Genomic DNA, 27435 nt, shown 5'->3' on the forward strand with positions numbered 1-27435 from the left:
GGTGCGAACAAGTTGAAATGTAATAGTCAGGTTAGGGGTTTGTTCAAATAATATACAGCAGGTATGAGAAATAGTAATTGTGATGATTGCTGTAGCAAGCACCACTAATTATTCCCATCTCAACCCTGAGTGTCAGTGGCATTTTGCGACCATCTGGGAAACCATTAAAGGGGTACATTTATGCAAAATTATGCTGATTGGGCTTATTTTTTAAATAATGAACATTTTTCGTAATGGAGTACAGGTGTTTTCTACAGCTAAATACACTCATTCAAGCCTACTTTGGATATCTGTGTGTGTGTTTGTGAGAGACAGAGATTACGTAAAGCTTACAGAGGTCATCTCTGTGTGGCTCCTTCTAACAACGCGAGAGTCTGTTTGAAGGAGCGGCACACCTGGTCCTGAATAAAGGCCTATGTAAATTGCCTGAGCCAGACAGGCCTTTCATTAGTGTGATCTCACTGTTTGAGCTCTTTCTGTCTCTCAGCATCAATCCATTCGGTCCCAGGCATAAACATTCTTTTATTCCAGCTAATCTGGTCTCTCCTAATCAAAAAGCTGGTCAAGACACAGAAGATGGAAGAAGCTCAGTGAAGTCAGCGTGAAATAGCATTCACATATTGATTCCATAATGTGGCAATCATTACAATCTATATAAAAAAGTTCATATATAAGAACAACAATTTTACAGAACTGCTCCATTTTTCAAATTCATATTTGAAAAAAGTCAAGTGGTGCAACCAAGGTAATGCAGTGCATTTAACAAGTAGAAATTATATTCACAGAGGCCTAAGCAGACCATTATAACCATTTTGTATGGCCAATATATGTTCAGGCTGTGAAATATCTTGTAGTGCAACTCCCCAAAAACATAATGATAGTTACAAATTAGTTATTAATTTATATATTTATAATTATTTACAATAAACTATATACAATAATGTCTAATACAAATAAATACAAAGTAAATAATAATAAACACCCATTTTTACACTCACAAGTATTCAATTGTTTTTCTCCATAAATAAATAATTTATGTATACATATATACACATACATATACACACACACATATACATACAGTGGGGAAAAAATTATTTGATCCCCTGCTGATTTTGTACATTTGCCCACTGACAAAGAAATGATCAGTCTATAATTTTAATGGTAGGTTTATTTGAACAGTGAGATAAATAGTAACAACAACAACAACAAAAATCCAGAAAAACACATTTCAAAAAAGTTTTGAGATTTTGTTTAAGATTTGCATTTTAATGAGTGAAATAAGTATTTGATCCCCTATCAATCAGCAAGATTTCTGGCTCCCAGGTGTCTTTTATACAGGTAAGGAGCTGAGATTATGATCACTCTCTTAAAGGGAGTGCTCCTAATCTCAGTTTGTTACCTGTATAAAAGACACCTGTCCACAGAAAGCAATCAATCAATCAGATTCCAAACTCTCCACCATGGCCAAAACCAAAGAGCTGTACAAGGATGTCAGGGACAAGATTATAGACTTACACAAGGCTGGAATGGGCTACAAGACTATCACCAAGCAGCTTGGTGAGAAGGTGACAACAGTTGGTGCGATTATTCGCAAATGGAAGAAACACAAAATAACTGTCAGTCTCCCTCGGTCTGGGGCTCCATGCAAGATCTCACCTCGTGGAGTTTCAATGATCACGAGAACAGTGAGGAATCAGCCCAGAACTACACGGGGGCAGCTGGGACCATAGTCACCAAGAAAACAATTGGTAACACACTACGCCGTGAAGGACTGAAATCCTGCAGCACCCGCAAGGTCCCCCTGCTCAAGAAAGCACATGTACAGGCCCGTCTGAAGTTTGCCAGTGATTCAGAGGAGAACTGGGTGAAAGTGTTGTGGTCAGATGAGACCAAAATCCAGCTCTTTGGCATCAACTCAACTCTCCGTGTTTGGAGGAGGAGGAATGCTGCCTATGACCCAAGGTTATTATAGTTTTTAATTTTTAAATTTGTTTTATTTTAATATCGTTTTCAAATTTGCTATAAAACTCAGTTTAGTTTTTATTAGTTTCATTAATATTTTTGTTAGCTTTAGTTTAGTTTTTATTTTGTGAACACATTTTTATTTAGTTTTTATATATTTTAGTTTCAGTTTTAATTAAAGTTTAGCAGAATCAACAGATCAATTCCAGAGCGAAGGCCAAAGAAAGACGTAGGCATAATTTAACCTTAGTGAGGCAAACGTCTAGCGACAAAAAAATGAACGCATGCTGAGATTGATTAGATGGTAAAGTATACAAATATACACCAAAGGAAGCAGTCAAGCCTTTTTACTAAATAAATCTACACAAGTTGCGCTTAATGTCATATCTAATGGTGTGTTGAGATATTTAATATGAAAATAAATGTAGCCTAATTTGGTTGTATGTCTTTTTTCTTATTTAACCATAATCGTGATATTGTAACCGTCGAGTCTTGCTCACTTTTCCATGAACAGCCGCGCATAAATCATAACTGGGACTAATGAAATTCAATAATAACGGCAATCGCATTTAACAATAAAGGCTCGTATTTGAATATATTATTTTATTTATTTATGAAGAATTATAAGCATGTGTATGATGTGATTTAGCCTATGCATATTTGTTCGAAAGTTTGGCAGAGTGATCACAAGATGCTAGGCCAAGTTTTGTATTGTTTACAGAAAGGATGCACATTCTCATCTTTTTTTCTGTTAATTATCATGTTGCGCTGCGTGTCTACTTTTCTTCAAAGCACCAACTTAGAATGCCTTATGTTGGTTTGATTGTTTGTGTTACACGAGAAAATAAATAATTTTGCCTACCTGATGTTAGATTAATGCGGGTGAGGTTTGGGTCACGATTCGCGGTCTTTATGTCAAACAGTTCTGGTCTGGTACAGAAATAAATTAGTGCTGATGTCGGATAACGGGTCGGTTGTTCTGTTAAGTACTGCTGGTGCACGTTTACCAAACAGCACCCGTGCAGGACTCTGCTTTAAACTGCTTTGCGTCTATCCATCAGATAACCCATGTGCGTGATGCGCCATTGACAGGTATTTCCATAAACTGTCACACAGCTCATATATTTTTCTGCCAAGTGGTGAGAATGTATGATTACAAAAACGATTATTTATTTTGTTAATTATTTTATTTCAGTTAGTTTTTCAATAACTGTTGTTAGTTCTGTTTCGTTTTAGTTTTTCAGATATTTTGACATTTATATTTTATTTCAGTTTACGAAATGTTTTCATCAATCGTTTACGTCTTAGTTTTGGTTTACGAAAATAACCTTGCTATGACCCCAAGAACACCATCCCCACCGTCAAACATGGAGGTGGAAACATGCTTAGGGGGTGTTTTTCTACTAAGGGGACAGGACAAGTGCTCGGCATCAAAGGGACGATGGACGGGGCCATGTACCGTCAAAAAATTGCAGACGATATTATTGCGCGATTATGAAATCAAAGAAATCGTTCACAATAATGACAGCTGTTTCACTGTAAAAAAATTAAAAAAAAAAAAGTTTAATACCATTTTTTACCAGCTTCAGCAGATTTTTGAATTTGCTCAACTTATTTTTGTGGGAGATTCTCAAATTTTTGTTGTATAAACTTAAAACGACAAGTTGGCTGAACTTTTTTTTTTTACAGTGTTGCGTAGCTTCTCAGTGAACTATGGCTCTGCAAATGCTGCTCTATCTGAAAGCATGTGAAAATACCACATTTAGTAACATGTTTTTACTGCAAACTAGGGATGCACGATATTATCGGACCAATATCGGAATCGGTCAATAATGGCTTTAAATATAAATATCGGCACCGGCCCGATATGAAAAATTATGCCGATATGTCTTGCCGATAAGAGGAATACATTAACTCACATGTGCTCAGAGTGTGCTAGTGATTAGATCATGTCAGCATTGTGGCTCATACTTGAAGCAAACTTTTGCCTGAATGGTGATTAGATTCACTGTTTTGGATTGCTGCATTTAAACTGAGAATGCACCTACAGAATTCTGTGTGTGATAGAGTAAACAGTAACGCCCCATTCACACAGGGCGTCGGTGTCAACGCCTCTCGTTTACTTTGAATGGAGTGACGTCAAGCGCTGCCGAACTGAATTGTGGGTCTGTCGCGTCGCTTCACTGGTGTTGCTCACGGCAGAAGTTGAAAACTTTTCAACTTTTCAAGCGCCAACGCAGGTGTCAGCTAATCAGATCGCCTTATGCAAATACCCTAGCGCAGACGCTAGCCAATCCAGTTCATGCAACACCAGAAAAGTAACATGATTGGCTGTTGTCACTATGACGGTCGTGTCAGCACCAAGCTTCAGACACGCCCTCCGTCAAGTGTTGACGCCTACGCTCCGTGTGAATGGGGCGTACTAGCACGTGCAGCGGCAGCATTTCCCAGGTCCTAATGCCCTCTCAGTAAGGAGTATTTATTCTGTAGGGGGCGCTGTTGGCCTACTTCTAATAAAATGAAAGCAAAATACACAAATAATATTTAGACTGTGTTTCTGATTAAATAGAGCTGTAATTGATGTCATAAAATCATGAGTATGTTTTGATTTAAAGGTCCGAAGCTATAGCTTACATGAAAAAAAAAAAATCACAAACATGACACTTAAATTAAATAATTTTATATATACTGATTTATTCATTAATGTGTAATGTGTTTTTTTTTTTTAAACAAATCATGAGCTCTAAAAGATTTTCAGAATTTGTACAACTCTTTGCTTTAGACCATTAACAAATGTTAAATCATAAAATAAAATGTTAAGGTTACTACTGCATCTTTCTGATTAAAAAAAAATGCAGTGATTAATAGGGATGTGCGCTACGACTAATTTGACTGTCGTTTAAACTGAAGTTTTGTATCCGACTAGTCTAAAAGCTAGAAACCCTAAAAAAAAAAAAACTGTGCGTGTATAGCAGCCTACACTTGAAATACTTAATCTTTGCATCACACTGTCAAATCCCTCAATGAAATCTGCTAAAAATAGATCACGATTATGCCGTATGCTTGCCTCACGTTATCATCATTTAATTGTAGGTCGTTAAACAGAAAATAAGGAAGAGCATACACTAAACATAAACCAGTGCATAGCTTATTTATTCAGATCAGCTGGAGCAATGCAGAAATGGAAAATAGACTGACAGAATTCTTAATTTTCATATAACGTTAGCCAACATATTAAAACACAAATCAAAAACAATGGGAAAGTTTATCAAGGAATCGCATTAAAACAGCTTTTAAAAATGTACTTCATGTTGGCTATATTGTCTAAAAACAAAATAATGATCGTTTTACTTACTCAGACCATGCGCATTTGTTCAGTGAATTTAACGTTAACGTGGTGTGGCGAAAGACGGGACTAGAGGCGATTCTGCACTTGGAAAAAAAGTGCAGAAACTCGCTCTGCAGGAACTGAAGTTACAGGCACGCAGAGAGATAACTACAAGCAAGCAGAAGTGGGTCTTTAGAGGAATAGACGGCGCGGATGGGATCACGGACCGCAGCGACAGGTTGTAGTGTATGACATGATTGACATTTGCTGGCTTTGACTAGTCATCAAGCTAACGCATACATGCCTGTATTGAATATGATTACGCATCGCTCCAGTAGAGTTATTGTAAGCCATTTTGACATTACACAGTTTACACACAACTTTTCCGTTTCCTTCTAATTCAAAATAATCCCACACCTTGCTGGTTCTTCGCGTGGCCTTCGGATGGAGATTTACTGCTGATCACAGAACCGTACTTCACTGAGAGATACGCATGACAATCGCAGCTTCTGCCTAATCGCGATATTCGATTTAGCATGCAGCCCTAGCTCAAGAAGAAGCACATTAAGGTCCTGGAGTGGCCTAGCCAGTCTCCAGATCTTAATCCCATAGAAAGTCTGTGGAGGGAGCTGAAGGTTCGTGTTGCCAAACGTCAGCCTCGAAACCTTAATGACTTGGAGAGGATCTGCAAAGAGGAGTGGGACAAAATCCCTCCTGAGATTTTCCTAACTTTACTAATTTCTTAAATTTTATCAGTACATTCAGTTAGAATAATTAGACTCTGTATGGTTGTTACCATTCAAATGAAATCAGTATCAACAAACTCCATCTTTCCACTGGAGAGGAAACAGTGAAGCTGCATCAAAAGTGCCATTTAGATGTATTTACTCAGACTGTTTAATGGAGATAAGAGGTTCCATATGAAACCAAACCACCAGTAAGTGGTGGCAAGTCACTGTCTTAATGAGTGAGTCCCGATTCAACCAATTCGTTCAAACGGGTAATTCATTCAATAAATAAAGCAAGTGACTCTCTTTATGAATGGCTCACTGAATCATTGACTCACCTGATTCATTCAAAAATGCCAAATCATTCAGTAACGAAACACTGCTGTGTGTTGCTTGCAGATGTGCGACTGTTCTGCTGTTGGCTTTACCTAGAACTATTTTCGTCAGCAAAAACGGTCAATAATGTGTCTAAAATGTAAGTCAGTTAATATTAGCTATATTTGTTTATTGAACTACTGTTATATATAATCAATGTCACATTTGCAATCGTGTTGGTGCTTGGTCGTGTGATGTTGCTTACCTATATCATATGTTATATGGAATATATATATATATATATATATATTAGGGGTGGCACGGTACATGTATTATATTTTTTTTTAACGCAGATTAATCGTTTGATAAGGTTTGACCCCAACTTCTTCCCATCATCGCAGCGCGGAAGGTTATCTATCATTGTGTGATGAGGGTACAGCACCAGTGTTGCCAGGGTAACGATAGCGGCACAAGTGGTTTAGTTTGAAAATACAGTCGTGGGAAAAATTACAGAGCCGTGGCGGGTTGCGGTTTCTTGGGCTACTTTTATAATGTACCGCGGCCGCCCAAAGTGTATATAGACAAATAAAAATTAAAATAGATACTTTTACTAATGTGTATTATACTTGGAATGTATCCCTGGCAACTTAAGAACGAGAGGCGGTTGTAACATCACAGACAATGTGAGTTTCAGCAGAGCATACATGTTAAGGCTTTTACACAGCAGAAATAAACATGACAACAGCCACTATAGACTATATAAGATAATAAACACACGATTACGATAGATATGGTCTGTATGTGATTTTCTTGAGAATGTGAACGTCTGAAATGCTAATTTGTGCAGCGATATAAAAGGCTATAAATAGCATATTTTAACAACAGTAAACGACCAAATTCCACATGTGATCGCAAAAGGAAGTTATTACAAACACTCGATGGTGGTTTGAAGTGAGTTCTGAGAAAAAGTGTACTATTAATCTTATAAATTGTCTTATGTAGCATGTTAGCTCTAATGCAGCTGCAGAAAAGGTCCAATTCTTCATAATGCATTTTATCATAATACTTCACGTAAGGTCGCAAGAAATGTTTTGTTGTATTTATTTAGAAATACTTTTGATAATAGTTGGGTAAATGTATACTGGGATTGAAGCGATGTGGCTTGGTAAACGTTTTATCGCCAGTTTAAAGGTTGATTTATGGCTGAATAAAAACAAAAGAATAATGATAAAAGAATAATAAGGATTATGTCTCATACCTGGCGGAAGTGTGAAAGGTTCTGTTTCCTTAAACTAGATTGTCATGCATTTCTTTTTCAACACATTTACAGGTAAATCCTAGTATTTTAAATTTGCGATTAATCATGATTAATCACAGTCCATGACTGTGATTAACGCGATTAATTTTTTTAATCGATTGACAGCACTAGTATTTTCACATCTACATGGAAAAAAATTGCAATTTGCACTACTGTCTGTTCAAAATGAATGAAAAGAAACTGAGCATAGCAGATTTTTTTCCCCCCGTTGTACCGAAATCGTATCGAACCGTGACCCCCGAACCGATGTACGTACCGAACCGTGACATCTGTGTACCGTGCCATATATATATATATACAGTGGGTACGGAAAGTATTCATACCCCCTTAAATTTTTCACTCTTTGTTATATTGCAGCCATTTGCTAAAATCAGTTAAGTTCTTTTTTTTTTTTCCTCAATGTACACACAGCACCCCATATTGACAGAAAAACACAGAATTGTTGACATTTTTTAAAAAAGAAAAACTGAAATATCACAAAAATTTGGTGCTTGGAGTACAATTCTTTCATACTGACCACTGTATGTTCAACATGCCACCTCATGGCAAAGAACTCTCTGAGGATTTGAGAATTAGAATTGTTGCTCTCCACAAAGATGGCCTAGGCTACAAGAAGTTTGGTAACACCCTGGAACTGAGTTACAGTACAGTTGCCAGGGTCTAAATAGAGGTTTTCCAAGACAGGTTTCACTCTGAACAGGCCTCGCAAGGGTTGATCAAAGAAGTTATGTCCCGCTTCAGACTGTTAAAATGTTGAAATTAAGTGTATTTTGTGTTTTTGCGTGGAGTAATAGCTGCTAGAAAAATTGCTTTGCCATCACAGGAATAAATTAGTTTTTTTTTTTTGTTTGTTTGTTCGAAGGTTTTTTGATGTTGACACCAAACTTTTGAATGGTAGTGTATGCACAGAACGGAAAGTTGTTTCACAGGCCTTTTTTGCTAAAAAATTCTATTTTTACAAAGAAAAACGTGGAAATATTTGAATAATTTGCACAATGACTCACACACAATATGACCAGCAATGTGCACTATTAAAGTAAACAGTGTTCATATCATGTAGAACTTAAACTGAGCTTTTCCAGAAGAAGAAAAAAAAAAAAAAAATCACATATAGTAGCATACTGATAGCCTTCGGTAACAAAGTTACGTAGCCTTCACGATCAACACACTCCATGATACCGGTCCCCAGGGTGATGCATATCGAATGGCTGTTCGTGACTGATTCAGTAGAGTCTTTGCTAAACGCAAAGAGAGAGCGTGTGTGGAGCGGCTGAGCGTGTTTGATTACGGAGTGACGGAGATCAGAGGCAAAAACACATTGGTATAAACTGCATCACAGATATTCAGAGTCATAGAAGGGTCAGCGCACTATAGAGAGGTATTACAGGCAGAGCTAATAGGGAGGGGATGGAATATGCACAGTATGTGTGTGTGTGTGTGTAATAAATATTTAATGGAAGAGTAGTGTGATGCCCAGTTGCAGCCCAAGGCTCTGCTACACGCCACTTACAGTGAGCACAACCCTTTCATCATCCACGCACACGGAATCGCACACACACAATCGTCCACGGCTCTTCCAGCTGCAGTCTGACCTGAAAACCTGTCTGCATGCTGCTCTAGCTGTCTTTCTGAATTAAGAGCACTCTCACTCTCGATTGAGCACACAATATTCTCTGGCTAGCTCTGTTACTCTCATCTTCTCTGTGTGTGTTATGCACTCCTTACCCTCCCCCAACCTTCTCCCATCATCACCTCCTGGCCTTTTTTCTCCTTCTCTCCCTCTAATTCCCCATCCCTCCCTCTCTGATGTCTTGTTTCCTGAGCTCAGCTCTCTCTGAATCAGCAGAGGTTCTCAAGCAGGTCAGCAAAGCGAGGCATTACAATTACTGCCTACATCAGCCTCAAAACACACGCGGATTTATTACTGTACTCGCATGACGCTAATGTTGGGGAATCGGCGGAATTGAATTAGCACCCGTTTCTTTCATGGCTTTCCAGAAGATGTGGCGTTAATGTTTGCGGGGTGTAATTAACGAGGCAGCATCAGGGAGGCACGCCGGCATCTGGCCGTTGCCTCGGCTCCAATCGTGTCGCTGTCAGTCTAGACCTGCTTTGGAGAGAGTGATCAACTGCACAGCCTGGTGGCAGTGCTGCTGGGAAGAAAAGGAGAGAGGGAGAGAGAGCAGGGGAGTAACAGTGCTGGAGGGCCAGCTCTCTCTCTGATTACTGAGCTTATTACTGCGAGGAACTAGACTTGCTTACAAGCTGTGTATCCTACAATAGAGGTGCATTTTTCTTTCTCTCCTGTTGTTCTCTGTCTCTCTGCTTAATGTTAAGTGTTGCTCTGATACTGATATCCTGATTGTTGCTGATTATTATTTTCATGTTACACTAGACAGACAATAAATTGATGATTTTATATTATAACATATTAAAATAGATTAAAAAACAACCTAAATTGGCCTCAGCTTTCAACACTTGAGTCACATTTAATGTTGTTTCACTGGATACAAAATATCAAATTAAGTAACATTGCAAACTTTTTCTTAAATACTGAATGTATTGACCACAATAACCACAGTTCATCACATTATAACTACATTGGTTAAACGTGTGTTAATTTTAAACAATAATGTATAAACTTCAAAAACTTATTTTTTTGCTTAAAATCATGCTTCATTTCTTTAAAACACATGCTTATTGGGTTGATATTAGGTAATATAATGATATAAAGAGTCATTTACAGCTGTATATTAAAATAAAATGCTATAAATAGTATATTATTAATATTATAAATAAAACAGTCTATGAAAAAGCTCATTATTACACCCACTGAATTTTAATCATAAGGTGTGTATTAAACAAGAGAGTTTTGTGTATGTGGTCTAACATGCTGATTTAGGTAAAAATAACATGCATGAAGAAGTCTCTTATGATCACCAAGGCAGCATTTATTTGATTAAAATACAGTGAAAATAGTATTATTGTTAAATATTATTAGAATTTAAAACAAGTGATTTCTATTTTAATATATTTTAAAATGTAATATAATTTTAAATTCATTCAAGAAATATTTGTTTTTATTAAAACCATTTAAAAAAAAAAGGTTATGCTGCTTAATATTTTTTTGAGGAAATCAATGTGGAGACGCATGCTTGAACTTGAGCAGCTGTAAGTAAGAAGGAGCAGGGTAAAAGTACAGGTGCACCTGAGGTCTGCCAATAAAGCAGACCCTTCCAAGAACACTTGGAGATGGAAACAAGCACATGGCTGTCTGGAAAAAAAAGCAGCACCCACTATGACCTTCACTCTAAGCAGAACCAAAGATAACAGGCAACAAAAAAAATAAGCCAGCACCTCTCATCCCCTGGACCAATAGAAAAACGCATGCAACCACTCAACTTCATCTTTAGTTTAGTTTAGTTTAGTTTAGATCTTTCTGTACTTCCTGGTCTTTACCTCTTGCCATTGGCACAAGGTTACCACATATACTGTACAATATCCCTCAGCAACTTTATTACACACACACATACATACATATACAGGGCTTGACATTAAGTATTCTCATGTGGTTGTCCTTCGGACAAGTAAATTTGTCATTTACTTGTCCGAGTATAAAAGTTACTTGCCCGGAGAGAAAAAATTAAGTTCAATTGAGTTATAAATATAATTATTTATTGTAGTTATACAAAACACATTTAGTTTATTTCGATTTTTCTTTTTAAATGAAATAATGAATAATAATGTGATATTAACTATATGAAATGATATAAATGCATACATTTTCCTCCCCCATGTCTTGAATTTTCTGATCATTCTTCATGCATTGTTATTGTAATACTGAATCATGCAGTGAAAGAATGCACGTGAGCTAGTCTAACCTAGACGACTTTACGTAATTATGCGTGCACTCTTTGTTTGATTCTTGCAATATACTCGTTAAAACAACAATTACGAAATTATCGCAAACGATATATAATCACACACCCCTATAACAAAGGCTATATCACAAATAAAGGCAGTTATTATTGTTTTTGGTATTGACTTTTTCAAGTTACTTGTCCGATTGGGCAAGTAAATTTCTCTTTCACTTGCCCATCCAAAACATTCACTTGTCCCGGACAAGCGTTAATGTCGAGCCCTAAATATATATATAAAAAAAATTTTCTCTCTCTCTCTCTCTCTCTCTCTTTTTTGATTAAACAGTGGTTTACTGAACACATTTCTCTTTCTTTAAATTAATTCAATTATAACTAAAATTTTCTTAGGGATAAAAATCTACCTCAGCTTATGCTCTATATGGAGTCCTTTTACATTACTATAAGGTTACAATTACCAGGAGCCCAACAGAGCCCAAACTTAAATTTAATTACTATTTATTTTTAAATATAATAATCAACACCCAGCTTTAAAAATGCAAACATGTAAACTGCACATAATGTTTTTAAATTAACTTCTAAATTTTAGAATTTCTATTTGTTGTTGAAATATATTAATTTAGCGAATAACGAGCTGTGGACATTGATGACATGCCTGAGGTAAAGGAAATGCTACGTGACATTTTATTTCCACGCTGTTTTATTGACATCTTTCTGCGGTTGAAAGACTGAATGAGCGTTAACATGAGGCATGAAATGTTCATTCATTTTTTTTCATCTCTATTATAAAAATAATCAATGATAAAAAAATAACTGACAACCTTGCTGTGTCTGTTTTCACTAATACTACTTCCTTTTTGGCATCTATGGTTCTGTGAACCTGTAACATCCACAGAACCTTTCCATTGCACAAAAGGCTCTTTTCAGTGGAAAAGGTTCATCAGATTATAAAAAAGTGGTTCTTTTAAAGAACTGTTCACTAAAAGGTTTTTGGGAACCCAAAAACAGTTCTTCTATTGCACTGCTGCAGAAAACCCCAATTTGGAACCTTTATTTTTAAGAATGCATTGTGTAAGGCCAGCCAAAACTGAAGCTTGTCGTTTTGACCAACCACTAGCCATTTCCGCATGCAATTTGCATCAGACGGTCAATGGGGTGTTCCGTCTGAAGCAGAAACAACTGTGATGTCAGCTAAGAACCGCTTCTGAAGTTTAAAAAGTTGCTGATGCATCGATAAACACAACGTGATTTTAAAGAAAGTAAAACACACAACAGCTGTTGATCATCACAGGCTATCAGTTCTGAAACACAAATTTCAACCTTGAAATTTCAAGGGAATCAGATGAACTCCAGCAAGAACTACTTCAAGCAGCTGAGAATATAAATTTAACCACCAGCAAAAATGATGAGACGAAAAAACCCAAATGCTGCATAAGCAGGTTGAAGCAGAGGGCTAAAATTGGACACATTCACTGGAGGGCTCAACTTTTGCCAATCGTTGGCAGCTGACCAGCCAGAAAACAGCAGCGCAGCTACAGAACAACTACCCAAACTTTAGTTGATCACGCCCGACTTTTTCCTTCCGAGCGATACTTTCTTTCAGTGCAGCAGACCAGGGTTTGTCGGCAACACAAGCTGTAGCTCCTAAATTCTCTTCTTAATGGCAGATCTTCCCCTGCTAATAAAGGAATAATGAGGGAGTCTGTATGGTGTTCGGTCCCCTGTGGAAGAGAAGCTCTCAGCACTCACAGTAAACACAGTCTGTTCAGACTAGAGATGATCAGTTTGATGTCTGTCTCCATGCAGATGGTTCCATTCTTAAACAATGCAGGCCAGCGTGGTTAATTGCTACTGAGACGACCGGAGGTGCGGTTACGTGAGAATTTCTGCTGCAGGTGAGTGAGTGTTTTTGTGTGACAGGACTGACTGACGAGCGAGCGAGTGAGCGCCCTTGACTCGCGGCAGGCGAATAATGCCTATAAGGGCTGGGGGAGGTTCGTTATCAGACAGATCCCCCCGCCCCCATGCGCACATATTCACGCACACACTCGTGCGCACACTTACACACACTCTGTGAGGACAGTGTAGCAGTCTTACCCCTTCCCGAAGGCACCTCATTAACACGGTGTAGGCGGCAGCAGGAACGACCCACAATCCTCCTGGGCGCTCTTTCTTCTCTTCCTGCAGGGGAAGGAAACAGAGTATGTGTGTGTGTGAGTGAGCGAGAAAGAGAGAACTATTACTGAGACTCATTGGAGGAACAATTAAAAGCAGCAAAATGCAGCCACCATCATAATGAGGCTAAATAAATAAAGTCCTGTGACGGTAAATAAGACGACAGGCTCGCTGGCTCAGGCAGGTTCAGGAAACACAGCTCAAGTTATAAGCAATGATCGTGTCAATTAGAGGGAAAAGCGGGGAACGCTGCGAAGCAACATCCTCCTCTCATTTAACTTCTAATGCTTGCGTTCAGCACAGCGCTGAGACTGATCGTCAACATCAACAGCAGATCGTGAGCAAGACCTTCATACAAGTCAAGGCCTGATTTGGATTTCTGTTTATATGTAGCTGCATTATGCAACATGCAGTAGGCTGTTATAAATTCCAAATGATTTTTTTTTTCTTCTTTTTGGTTAACTGATGATTACTTTTAATAAAGGTAGAAATTTTATTATGACAAATTGGCCTTGAAAATTTTCCAAGTAAAAAATTAAAACACAGCTTTATAATTCAAAACAGAGATTCTAATTTATTAATGCATCACTACCACAAATTAACTGAAAGTTATTAATATTTACAATGGAACAAAATGTGTGCACAGTAAAATTCATATGAGCATGAAAGTAAAACTGTCAAAGTGTTTATGCAATTTAATTTTGTATCTCCAAGCTTGATTAAAGGGTTAATCCACCCCAAAATGAAAATGTTGTCATTAATCACTTACCCCCATGTCATTCCAAACCCATAAAAGCTTTGTCGTCTTCGGAACACAAATTAAGATATTTTAGATGAAAACCGGGAGGCTTGTGACTGTCCCATTGACTGCCAAGTAATTCTCACTGTCAAGGCACAGAAATGTATGAAAAGCATCGTCAGGATAGTCCAAAGAAAATAAAAATAATGATTTTTTTCAACAATTCGTCTCCTCTCTGTCTCTCCGCGTCACCGTAGCGCCATTTTAGAGATTATCCACTGAACGCAAACTGTGTACGCTCTTCTGTATCAGCCGCAACACAAGGATGCGCTATTCTACGTGTATCCTTGCTGATACAGAAGAGCGTACACCGTATGCGTTCAGTGGATAATCTCTAAAATGGCGCTACGGTGACGCGGAGAGACAGAGAGGAGACGAATTGTTGAAAAAAAGACGTTATTTTTATTTTCTTTGTGTACAAAAAGTATTCTTGTTGCATCATGAAATTCAGATTGAACCACTGATGGCAGATGGACTATCCTGACGATGCTTTTTATACTTTTCTGTGCCTTGACAGTGAGAATTACTTGGCAGTCAATGGGACAGTCACAAGCCTCCCGGTTTTCATCTAAAATATCTTAATTTGTGTTCCGAAGACAAACGAAGCTTTTACGGGTTTGGAACGACATGGGGGTAAGTCATTAATGACAAAATTTTCATTTTGGAGTGGAGTAACCCTTTAATCTACAATCTTTTTTTTTTTTTTTTTAAGAATTATATATCATTTTACATTTTAAACTATATTTATATACAATTTCTACATGAACTCAAAGCAACATTTTACCGTACCTAGTATTTTGTTGCAGTTTATGCAATAAAACATTTTATGGTCAATTGAGCAATTTTGAGGACTTACTTAGTTTTTAGATTTTTTTTTTTTTTCTTCTTCCCAGATTAGAAGCACCTCTTGCAATTAGCTGATACCCATGAGTGAGAACCTCAGTGGGCAAACTGTTCTTACAGAGAAGTTCCCAAACTTTTTCCAGGGCCGTTAAAATTGATTATCATGGGATAGCAGCAGAAAAAGGGGAAAACTCCACCTCCCAGTGGCTGCTAAAATAATTATGGAAGCAGGAATCATTCTGTGAAAACTAGCATCATCTCTCTTTGCATGCTGTACAGGTTAATACAGAAATAATTAACCAAACTCTTCAAATATACTATAGTCGTGTTTTACTGAATGGCAGACTGAAGAACAATGAAAGCTAGTGTGTGTACGCTTCCGTGGCTTATCTCGTATCACTCCCATTCATTATGTCGCAGAAAGCGAAGCCACAGTTTTCCACCTGGACCGTTATTGACATTCATAGCGTCAACACACCTATTGCTCACATTACATTAGAACTGAGGAGTGGAGAAAAGTCATTAGATAAAGCCAATCAAGGCCACAGCGTCCCTCACGCTCCCACTGCGCTCAGAGCTAATGTGATCAATAAAAGCTGGTGTGTGCTGTTGTACTGCATGACCCTGAAAAACACAACCGTACAGGAGATACACACTTACATAAGCCCAACAAAACATGTTATCTGCTAACCTCGGGTCCCTTACAGCGATCGATACAGCGATCAGATTAGGGTGACCAGACGTCGACAACACAGGACAAATTTTGGCGAAAGGAGTCTAAAAAAGGTGCCCTGGAAAACAAGCCATCTCATCACACCGGTTGTAATAAGGTAAAATGTTGCTGTGATGAGCCATTTATGGACTCCAGAGGCTGTGCTTCACTACACCTTTGGACCTCATTCACAGGCTGCTGTACATTTGTGATGCTGAAAATCCCCCAACAAAGCATTGTGGTATAGCTGGCAAATGCAGTGTTACCGTGACAGACAGTAGATGTAACATGAGTAAATGCAAATACTCAAATACGGTTTTTAGCAGTGATCTTTAGAGTACTAAAATTCTGTCAAAGGTTGCACCAGACTGCATCGGTTATGAGGGGTGGTCCTCATGTTGAGGTTAATGAGGTCTGAGAGGTTGTGTGAATCTCGCCTCATAAGGGAGCTTTTTAAATGTCACGGAATACTCAGAGGACAAATATTGCCTGTAAGACATTTATGAGAAGCAAATTGAGCTGTATGAAATTTCAGGCCATTGAACATACTGTTCTTGAGATCGTGTCTAGTCCCTCTAGAAGCCAAAGAGGAAGTTGTGCACTGATCAATAATTACGTCAATATAATAGACAGTCTGCTTTATTTTTTCCCCTCCTCAATTTCAATCCGTCACTAATTGGACTCATGTGAATATTGATATGATATGCTAGTTATACTGTAGGTGATTCTTTAATTAAAGGAACTTTTGTGTCCACTAGGATAATTGAGTTTTTTGTTGTTTTTTCTTCTGTTTAAGCAATAACAGATTTTAAATAACAGATAACAACAACCTATCCAGACTTTAAGTTCCCCTTTAACAATCAAAATGTTAAATTGAGATTCACACTCTGTACTTTTTCCTACAGAAAACAAACTGATTGATTGTGAATTAGTTATGTGTGTGCAATCTGTATTTTTACAATTGTCTCAAATATTGATATCATTATCATCACACCAAGCATTTTATAGAAAGTTTACTTTTTGTTAGAATGGAAATATTCTCAGGTAAGCACATCTCTGCAGGTTAGTTAGAGAATCAGAAATGGAAGTAATTTGATATTATGATTTGGGGTTTGTTAGGTGTCATTACAAAACTGAAGAATTTTTAAAGGTCACATATTGTACACCTTTATGGAGTTGTATTTTAGGTTTTGATGTCCTTAATAATATATATTTGCGGTACATGTACCAAAAACCATCTCAACATATTTTTACAGCTCCTCTGTCAGGAGCTCTGCTAAGAACAGGTCAATTTTGGCCTGTCTAATTAATATTCATGAGCCTCTCTTCTGATTGGCCTGTTGTTTCCTGAGTGACGCATGGCCAGGCCAACCACAGGTATCTAGGGTCATGTAGGGCCGACGTCACAATTACATCACAGCGCTAGCTGGAGGCAAAACAAAGGGAAAACTGGAGGCGGCCCATTCAAACCAGCACAGATTCGGCTACATGAGGAGCTTAAAATATCATCTTGTTGTGATGTTTGGGTGCCAGAATCGACGTAATACAGCCTCAAATTAGAAATCTGATCGCATACCTGCTGCAACTGCCAGACAAAAAACAGACGACAGCTGTGGTTAAACGCGATAAAACGAGTGGACTGGACAGAAACGATCGTCAAAAATGCTCGCCTTTGAAGTGCACACTTCTTATCAGAAAAGTTTCAATAAAGTATTGTGTTTTGTTGTTATGGGTGCTTCTAAAGATTTCTTATGCATCTCACGACTATGTCGTGTATGAAATAATGTCTGTGTGCATGTGTGTAAAACAATAAACTGACGATTTATATATAATCATTTGTAACTGTATATACATTGTTGTGATTAATTGTGGTTGGATTAATAATGTAGCTGTAAAAATAGCTGCCTGCTGAAATTGAAAAATATATATACAGTGAGGAAAATAAGTATTTGAACACCCTGCTATTTTGCAAGTTCTCCCACTTAGAAATCATGGAGGGGTCTGAAATTGTCATCGTAGGTGCATGTCCACTGTGAGAGACATAATCTAAAAAAAATCCAGAAATCACAATGTATGATTTTTAACTATTTATTTGTATGATACAGCTGCAAATAAGTATTTGAACACCTGTCTATCAGCTAGAATTCTGACCCTCAAAGACCTGTTAGTCTGCCTTTAAAATGTCCACCTCCACTCCATTTATTATCCTAAATTAGATGCACCTGTTTGAGGTCGTTAGCTGCATAAAGACACCTGTCCACCCCATACAATCAGTAAGAATCCAACTACTAACATGGCCAAGACCAAGAGCTGTCCAAAGACACTAGAGACAAAATTGTACACCTCCACAAGGCTGGAAAGGGCTACGGGAAATTGCCAAGCAGCTTGGTGAAAAAAGGTCCACTGTTGGAGCAATCATTAGAAAATGGAAGAAGCTAAACATGACTGTCAATCTCCCTCGGACTGGGGCTCCATGCAAGATCTCACCTCGTGGGGTCTCAATGATCCTAAGAAAGGTGAGAAATCAGCCCAGAACTACACGGGAGGAGCTGGTCAATGACCTGAAAAGAGCTGGGACCACCGTTTCCAAGGTTACTGTTGGTAATACACTAAGGCGTCATGGTTTGAAATCATGCATGGCACGGAAGGTTCCCCTGCTTAAACCAGCACATGTCCAGGCCCAACTTAAGTTTGCCAATGACCATTTGGATGATCCAGAGGAGTCATGGGAGAAAGTCATGTGGTCAGATGAGACCAAAATAGAACTTTTGGTCATAATTCCACTAAACGTGTTTGGAGGAAGAAGAAGGATGAGTACCATCCAAGAACACCATCCCTACTGTGAAGCATGGGGTGGTAGCATCATGCTTTGGGGTGTTTTTCTGCACATGGGACAGGGCGACTGCACTGTATTAAGGAGAGGATGACCGGGGCCATGTATTGCGAGATTTTGGGGAACAACCTCCTTCCCTCAGTTAGAGCATTGAAGATGGGTCGAGGCTGGGTCTTCCAACATGACAATGACCAAGCACACAGCCAGGATAACCAAGGAGTGGCTCTGTAAGAAGCATATCAAGGTTCTGGCGTGGCCTAGCCAGTCTCCAGACCTAAACCCAATAGAGAATCTTTGGAGGAGCTCAAACTCCGTGTTTCTCAGCGACAGGCCAGAAACCTGACTGATCTAGAGAAGATCTGTGTGGAGGAGTGGGCCAAAATCCCTCCTGCAGTGTGTGCAAACCTGGTGAAAAACTACAGGAAACGTTTGACCTCTGTAATTGCAAACAAAGGCTACTGTACCAAATATTAACATTGATTTTCTCAGGTGTTCAAATACTTATTTGCAGCTGTATCATACAAATAAATAGTTAAAAAATCATGCATTGTGATTTCTGGATTTTTTTTTTTAGATTATGTCTCTCACAGTGGACATGCACCTACGCTGACAATTTCAGACCCCTCCATGATTTCTAAGTGGGAGAACTTGCAAAATAGCAGGGTGTTCAAATACTTATTTTCCTCACTGTATATATATATATACACATACACACATATCTTCATCATGACTAGATAGACACGGTGAGTTTGTCTTTACTATGCATGTTAGATGTGATCCACCTCATAGTCCTGTCAGATCATCCATCCTTTGAGTGAGAGTGTAACATTACAGGTCGGCAGATCTGGTTTTGTCCATTAAAGTTAACCTTTTCAACATGTTTCTGTGTTGTTGTTGCTCAGCAATGGCATGGACGCGATGTTGTCTGGGGGTTTGGCAAAAGGAGGGTGGGCCGGTGGGCGGTGCTCGGGGTGGTGACTGAAGGCGGTGACTGACTAGTTCAGACATCACTTTTTTACGGAAGCCTACTTTATGCAAGCTGTGTGCATTTTACTGTGGATTGACTGTTTTGAAACTTATATGGTAGTTACATAGCCCCTAGATCTAAGTTATTATGAAAAAAGCCAGGAAATTTAAGTTTTGACAATATAGGACCTTTAATAATTTAATAATTATTAAACTATTAACTCTGCATCCAGTATATGACCCAATGCCCACTGCATGTCACAGCAGTTTTCTTTTTTGCTTTTTTTTTTCCTGGACAGGTGAACATAAAACATTTATTCTTGACTTTGTTTGAAGTGGAAAAAAGGTCATATTTTTATTTCAAAAATAGCTGAATTCCCAATTTTCCTCATAGGAACGAATAACAGTACTTTGTTTTCCACCAGTAGTGGGCGTGGAATATTTTCTGACTATATCAATAAGTCAGAACTGACCGATGAACTGAACCGTCTGATTAACAGTTGACTGTGTTATGCACTGGAAATGCAAGTGCAAAGGGGATTGCGATTCCATTTGAATGTTGTGAGGGTTGGAGCAGCACGTGGAGAAAGTGAAATAGCAAATGGGTGATTTTTCTATTGCTATTCCAAAATGACAAGGTCATTTTGCAATAATTCGGGAGACATTGGAAACGCAATTGCAAATGGACTTGGCGTTTCCATTTAAAATTTGGCAGACATATTACATACACAGAAAAAAACAGAAACATAAATGCGTGACTTGCAATTGCATTTGGATTATGTCTCACCGTATGAGTCTACAAATTGAAAACAGAAATTGCAAATACATTTTGCAATTCCTTTTGAATATTGTCCAAAATATCATTCCATATATGTTAGCAATTCCAAGGCTTATCCAATTTAAAAAAAGGTGCCATTACATCACACAATATTTATAATTCACACCATCATACAGTACCAAAAATCACTATTATATAAATAATTTTATTATTCATGTAATATATTTCAATATTCAGTATTTCAATGTTTTTCCATTTCATTTCATACCTGCGTAGCAATGAGGTAGAGCAGCTCCCCTAGGGGTGGAATCAAGCATTGTTTCAATTTGCTGCTTCTGAAGTTCTCTCGGATCAGTTCTGTGAACATGGCCACTGCCTGAGGAAAAAAAACAAAACACAAATTTGACATCTGTAGCTAATAAATAGTTTCATTTATAAACATTCTCAATTAATTAAATGTACAGTTCACCCAAAATTCACCTTCACAATTAAGCACACTTGAGCTATGATTTATCATATTAGATGAGCTCTATGTATGTCTATGTATCAATGTTTCCATGTGAATAAAATCTCTATATCACGCAAAAATGCGACTGTCTCTTCAGAAGGCTTTATGAATTTTTGAAAGGTTGAACATTTTGGTTGTGTGCACTTTCAATGGACAGACAAAAATGATTAAAAGCATCTCCGTTTGTATTCCAACGATTAAAGAAAAACTGACATCGGGGTGAAGTTTGGTCGGTTTCCCTGCTTTAAAAAAAAAATAATAATAAAAAATAACAGGTCTCATCCACAGATCTCTGACGCTAAGCATTAGCATTTTATCATCTTCTGTCTCTCTGAGTGCTTAGATGAGTAAGTATGCTTTTCTCTCTGCAGTCGTTTTCATAGTAGGGTGCTATGCAAATGCCCTATGTAGCATTTTTGGCCCTGTGACGGTTAAAGTCTCATAAGTGATGACTTCGTAGGGAACAGATGTTTGCGGCTGTGTTTGATGAGTATTGGCAGCGAGAGACGTGCAGTGATGATTCCTGTTACACCGGAAGAAACAAACAAGGCTAAGCTGTCTTATTCAGCCACGCAAAGTAATTCCTGCTCTAGAACGTATCATTATCATCAACAAACACACACACAAATTCCCTTCTAGAGCATGCTGCTATAATCCACACACACACATAAACACACATACACATGCTATCCAGCTTTAGAAAACATAATTATCTTCGACACTCACTCACTCACAGACACATAGCATGTGTGTCAAGCTGGGTGTTAGAAGGTTTAGGCGGTACAGAGGTGGCAAGCTGGAGAAGACTGTGGAGTAATGCTCTAGCATAAAATCAGGTATAGGTTTTTAAGCTAAGAATCCAGGAACACAAGACTTGAGAGACTGTGCTGAATCCTACCTGAGGTCTAGCTGGCTCATTATCAAAGATGAGTATTACACATAATTAATGCTGCACTGTGCCACCGGAAAGCAATCTTATCCTTAATACAAACAAAGCTAATCCAAAACTCTCTCTATCTCTTAGTTTTATATGTTTAATCTCCTTGTTCTAGTCATGATTTGCACTTTAATAGGGTTTTATGTTTAAGGAACAGCTGTCTCTGTGTATATATCTGCAGTCCATTAGCTCTGATCAACTTTATGGTAAAACGCCTCTGTTTGATGTCACTAATGTCACTTTGCCGTGCCATGCATATTAATTAATACATCTCATTAGGATGTTTTATAATTTCAGGAGTAAAATGAAACTCAAGTATGTGATATTCAGAAATAAGAAATATATGTTATAGTATATTTTTAAAGATCTATCTATCTGTCTGTTGTATGATAGACGTATCTATCTAGTGTATGTTCTAAGTTTATATGTATCATATACACATTTCCACAGCAATGCAATACAACATAATTTTTTTTACAATGTTAATCTGCACAACATTCACATTATAAGCAAATTATTCTACCAATATGTATCAATTACTCAGTTACGCACTGTGTAACGTGTACTCGGACAAACAGATTAAGACTGTGGCTTGACAGTGCAAAAAAAAAAGGAAAACAGCAGCATTGTAGCTTGATTACAACTGTGCTGGTAAACAAATTTTATTGAGAGCATTCAATTTAATGTATGTTACCTATGAGTCAATTCTGGATACACCTGAGTGAATACGTATTTATTTTTATCTTAAATGACTTCAGACCTAATGGCTTAGGTTTACATGTTTGAAATTCCTCACAAAACAAATCCTATTAATTAAACAATCTATTGAAACTGATTTTTGAACCGTTGAAGGGAAAGCAGCGAAGTTGTTTGAAAGAATGTCGAGAGTTTAGGCCTGAATTTAGGCCTCCACAACAATTTTTTAAGGCCCCATGATTTTTCCAGTTATACATGATTTTGTATAAAAATGAGGCTTCCTCATATATCCAGGTTTTCCGAAACAGTTGAAATTCTGCTTCTCCTTAAAGACAAAAAAGGTAACTAAAATTTTAATATCTACTGTATAATATATTATAGATATTAATTTATTTATAAGACATTACAGAATAATATTAATTTATTTATTAGTTTGTTTGTGATGCCCCCTACAGTAGGCCTCAGACCCCTGGTTAAGATATATATATATATATATATATATATATATATATATATATATATAATTATTTTATTTATTTTTTTTTCCTGTTTTGGTCACGACATAATTTCCATACTTAAATTTGTGTTATTTAATCATGTGATGGTTTATTATATTATATTATATTAATTTGACTTGTTACTCTGAATTGTGGAAGAATTCTGTGTGGCAAAATAAAGACAGTAATAGAAAAAAGAAAAAAAACGTGTCCAGGAAGACAGAAAATAAAATGTCAATTGATATAAATCTAAATCTCTGTTGGATAAAACATCATGACTTCAGAAATGACTTTTATATTATCATGTAAACTTAATACAGTAAGTTTATGAAGACTGCAAGATCGACCCTTGACTAAGAGAATCACATACTAGAACAGGGTTCCTCAAATCTTTCCCTGGAGGGCCAATCTGCAGCAGAGTTTAGCTCCAACCCTGATCAAACTCACCTACCTGTGATTTTCTAATGATCTTGTAGACTCTGATTAGCATGCTCAGGTGTGTTTGATTAGGGTTAGAGCTAAACTCTGCAGGAGTGGGGCAGATTTGAGGATGCCTGTACTAGAATATCTTTGTCTAGTGTCCTGTTTATCTAGTGAGTATCTCAACATCAGTTAAATGTGCCCATATGAAGAAACTATCAACGTTAATCTGAATCAATATCCACTGAAGTGTGCAATTGTGTGATTACGCAATTCCTATTTCATTTTAATCAGTTTCTGAAATCTGCCTAATATTGTAAATATAATGTCTGCGTAATTGAATGCGTGGAGAATTTTATCAGCCAACATATTTTCTCCCTTCAACAAACTAAAAAGTGAAAGGGAAAAAAAAGTAAATCACTTAAACTCATATTAAGAGTTTGTCTGGACATTTAAAATTCATATTCCTAGCAACAATATCGACAGCGCAAGACAAAGGACACAAGTAGTGGGGAGTTACCATGAGATGCAGATCTGATCAACTGAACCTCAGAGAATCGATATTATTCCCCGAGTCAGTCAGACAAAAGCAGTCAAACTGTGTCTTAGACATCCAGCGGGCAGAGCGAGGGAGAAACAGAGTGCCCTTGATACTCTCTCGCCAGTTTCCAATCACACCGATACTCTTGTGTGCCACTTAAAATTCAACTCTGAAATATTCACTCCCTCTGGCACAAGGCGCTGCAGATGGCGATGCCTTTATGCACTGACAGAATCTGGATTTTTAATACATTTCCCTATGAAATATATATGGCAGAAGTAACTTTAAAATGACTTTCCAAAAAATGGTTTACCATCAAATAAATAAAGAAGTGAAAAAAAATCAAACCGACCCATCCCTGTGGTGCCTCCTTCAGATGGCTCCGCTGTAATTCTTAGCAGTGTGTAATGGGATTGGTCAGGGGAAACACTGTCAGGCTCTTCTGAGAGTAACTGTGAATTTAGGCTAGGGGCACGGGGGATTGCCGGTGCCAAGGACAATGATTAATTTACCACTTCATTAGACTAGTGCTCAAGTATTCATGGCGAACGCAGACACTGAGGGTTTCAGGGAGGATTAGAGAGCTAACCGAACGTCAGAGGGAGAAGGACCAAGTGTTTTGGAGGGGTTCGAGAAAGAGAAAGAACGCAAAAATGCAAAGCAAAAGAAACTTTTTCTGAGAGGAGACTTTTCTGCTCTACCCGTAATTCTGTAATTTCCTTACTCCTGCATCAAGCCCCTGTGCGACATTTCTATTTATAGAGGCTTTTATCGTTGCCATGACGACGAATTAGCCCAAGTTTCTTTTAGATGATGGATGCTGCCTATGGGTGAAACTTACCTAAGAGGATCCACTTATTGCAAACCTTCCAGCTCGCACAAACAACACTCATTACAGCTCAAAAACCATATTGTGACTTATTTTATAAGACATTTCACAAGAAATAATGTGCAGGCTGTGCAAATAAATAATGTGCAAATAAAGGCTGGAATACATTGAATACATGGTGACGGCAATTTACATCAGGTGATTCTTTGACTTTAATGGACATCATATGTGATTATGCCAATTATACAATGGTCTGTTGTCAGCATCGTTTACTGTTTTGCAGAAAAAAATTTGACAAAGCATAAAAAAAAAAAAAAGTTATTTTACCTACAGATCATTAGATTGAGAATTCTGAGAAGAAATAAAGTAGAGCAGTAAAATTACATTTATTTGAATGAATTATATTTCAAAATATGCGACATTAACACCATGTCACCAAAAATGTTTGCTTTGTTTTTTTCAGTAGAGAAGAAATTCACAGAGGGCAGCTTCTCAAAACAAGTTTCTGTGCTCCTGATTAGTTCTGTGTGCAACATCTTACATAAGGAATAATGTACATTCAGCCAGTTGCTATCACAGAATAAACCCTGACAGTGGGTTTACCCTGAAGCGGTGATCAGGGCTGTATCACCCTGAAGGGGTTCAGTTTGCGATAACACCTAGATAAATGTACATTATCCCACTTATTACATGGTTATTTCCCGCATAAGTAAACAATTGGACACAAAATATTGATTCGAGTTGAAATATTTCATTAGCTCCCAAAACAAAGAGCTTATGGGAAGAAAAATGGTTCCTTGCAAGTGTTCAAGAACTAGCCAAGAACAAACACTAGACAAACATTTAAGGGATAAAGTACAATCATACCACTTATTACTCAACTTTTCAGTACATAAATAATTATGGGAACATAAGATAATGATTTGAAATGAAACGCCTTTGATAATTTGGGGTGATTTTAGAACATATATTCTTTTCATATGTCATGTGTCCCCTAGCACTGAGGTTTAAGTTTATGTTCGAAACAACTTGAAAAGCTGTAGTATGTAATCCTCAGTCATTTAGTGTATGAGCCCAGTTTTCTTCTGTACCCATTTACAAAATCTGTTAAGTTTTTAAAGTCGTGTAGTGTATTCTAGCCTTTAGCTCAATATATTATTTGGTAAGGCCTCTAGAGTGGAGAAGAACCATAAGAAAGCAGCTCTGCTTTGCTCTCGCCAAAGAGAAGCACTGAAAGAAATCGCCATGACAGGATCGGCCGCTCAGACACAGAACCCCCGTAGAGCACCGGGGAGAGAGTCCATCACCCTGAGCACTTCTTCAATACCGACCCACTGAGCCCAGAAGAGCGAGAAAGAAGAGCCCGTCGAGAGAAGCTGCAAAGTTTAAGCCTGTATTGTGTGAAACGCTGCAAAACCTCGGCCTTGCTAGATTACGACGGACGGCCATTTTGTGCCGCTGTCCACGCGGAGTCTGGGTGGTACTGCGAAAATGAACAAAGAGGTAGGGAAGTTCGTAGCGGAATGGAAGACAAATGTGTTAAATCGAGGACTGGGGTGGAAGAATTTGTTTATGAATAACCACAATGTATCTGTGCAGTGCTTTGATGATTAGTGAAAGCTTTTATAACCCTGTTTGGATGAGATCTTTGCCTTTGTATTTGTAAAGGCTGAGATGGAGATGTAAAAAGCTAATTTCGCTTGGCTTTTACTGGATTTCAAGTGCTTTGAGAGCAGAGAAATGATTTGTGTTTAGTATTTTCTCCTCTGAGTGGAAGCGGAGAATAAGCAAATACAGAAATGCTACAGTGACACCTGCTGGAGTGTCTCTGTATTTTCAGAAATGTTGGTTTTAATGTTAAAATGTCCACCTTTAAACGCACAGACACACAAGTCTCACCTCTGTGACAGGAACGTCGTCTCTGAGCTCTGTGCAGTGGGAGGCCATCAGTCCAATCACTCGCATCACTTTGCTCCTTCTAAAACACAAATTTGAACAATTAAATGGCTCTCATGCAGCTGTTTGTTTTATTAAAGCTGTTCTGCTTTGTTCAAATCTGACATTATTTAAAGATAATGACATTTTGTTCCATCTTATATGCAATCTTTCTTTCTTTGATGTCTACTTTCTTACGCTTAAATCTGTCTTTCTTACTCAGTAATGGGCGGTTCAGTATGTATATATATATATATATATATATATATATATATATATATATATATATATATATATATATATATATATATATATATATATACACACAGATACATATTAAAAAACGTACAACTTAGTTTAGCAACCTTAAACAGTATAAATTTATTGACTATACTAAATTACTGTTTATCTAAATTATTAATACATTTAAATAC

General features: G+C 37.6%; 1 protein-coding gene across 3 annotated transcripts in view; it reads right to left on the bottom strand.

The window, feature by feature from the left end:
* Positions 1–27435, bottom strand: part of ulk4 (unc-51 like kinase 4) — a 215500-nt gene that overhangs the window by 173257 nt on the left and 14808 nt on the right. For all 3 annotated transcript variants that reach the window (XR_009266289.1, XM_058746124.1, XM_058746123.1), the window contains exons 17-19: positions 26966–27044; positions 20907–21014; positions 13630–13713 (exon numbers count right to left, since the gene is read on the bottom strand). Coding sequence is in view for 2 of the 3 variants with exons in the window: in XM_058746124.1 (XP_058602107.1) it covers positions 13630–13713; positions 20907–21014; positions 26966–27044 (271 nt within the window). In the remaining variant the exon portion in view is untranslated. The remainder of the gene's footprint in view (positions 1–13629; positions 13714–20906; positions 21015–26965; positions 27045–27435) is intronic.

Source organism: Onychostoma macrolepis, chromosome 16 (genome assembly GCF_012432095.1).
Source record: "Onychostoma macrolepis isolate SWU-2019 chromosome 16, ASM1243209v1, whole genome shotgun sequence".
NCBI classification, from domain to species: Eukaryota; Metazoa; Chordata; class Actinopteri; order Cypriniformes; family Cyprinidae; genus Onychostoma; species Onychostoma macrolepis.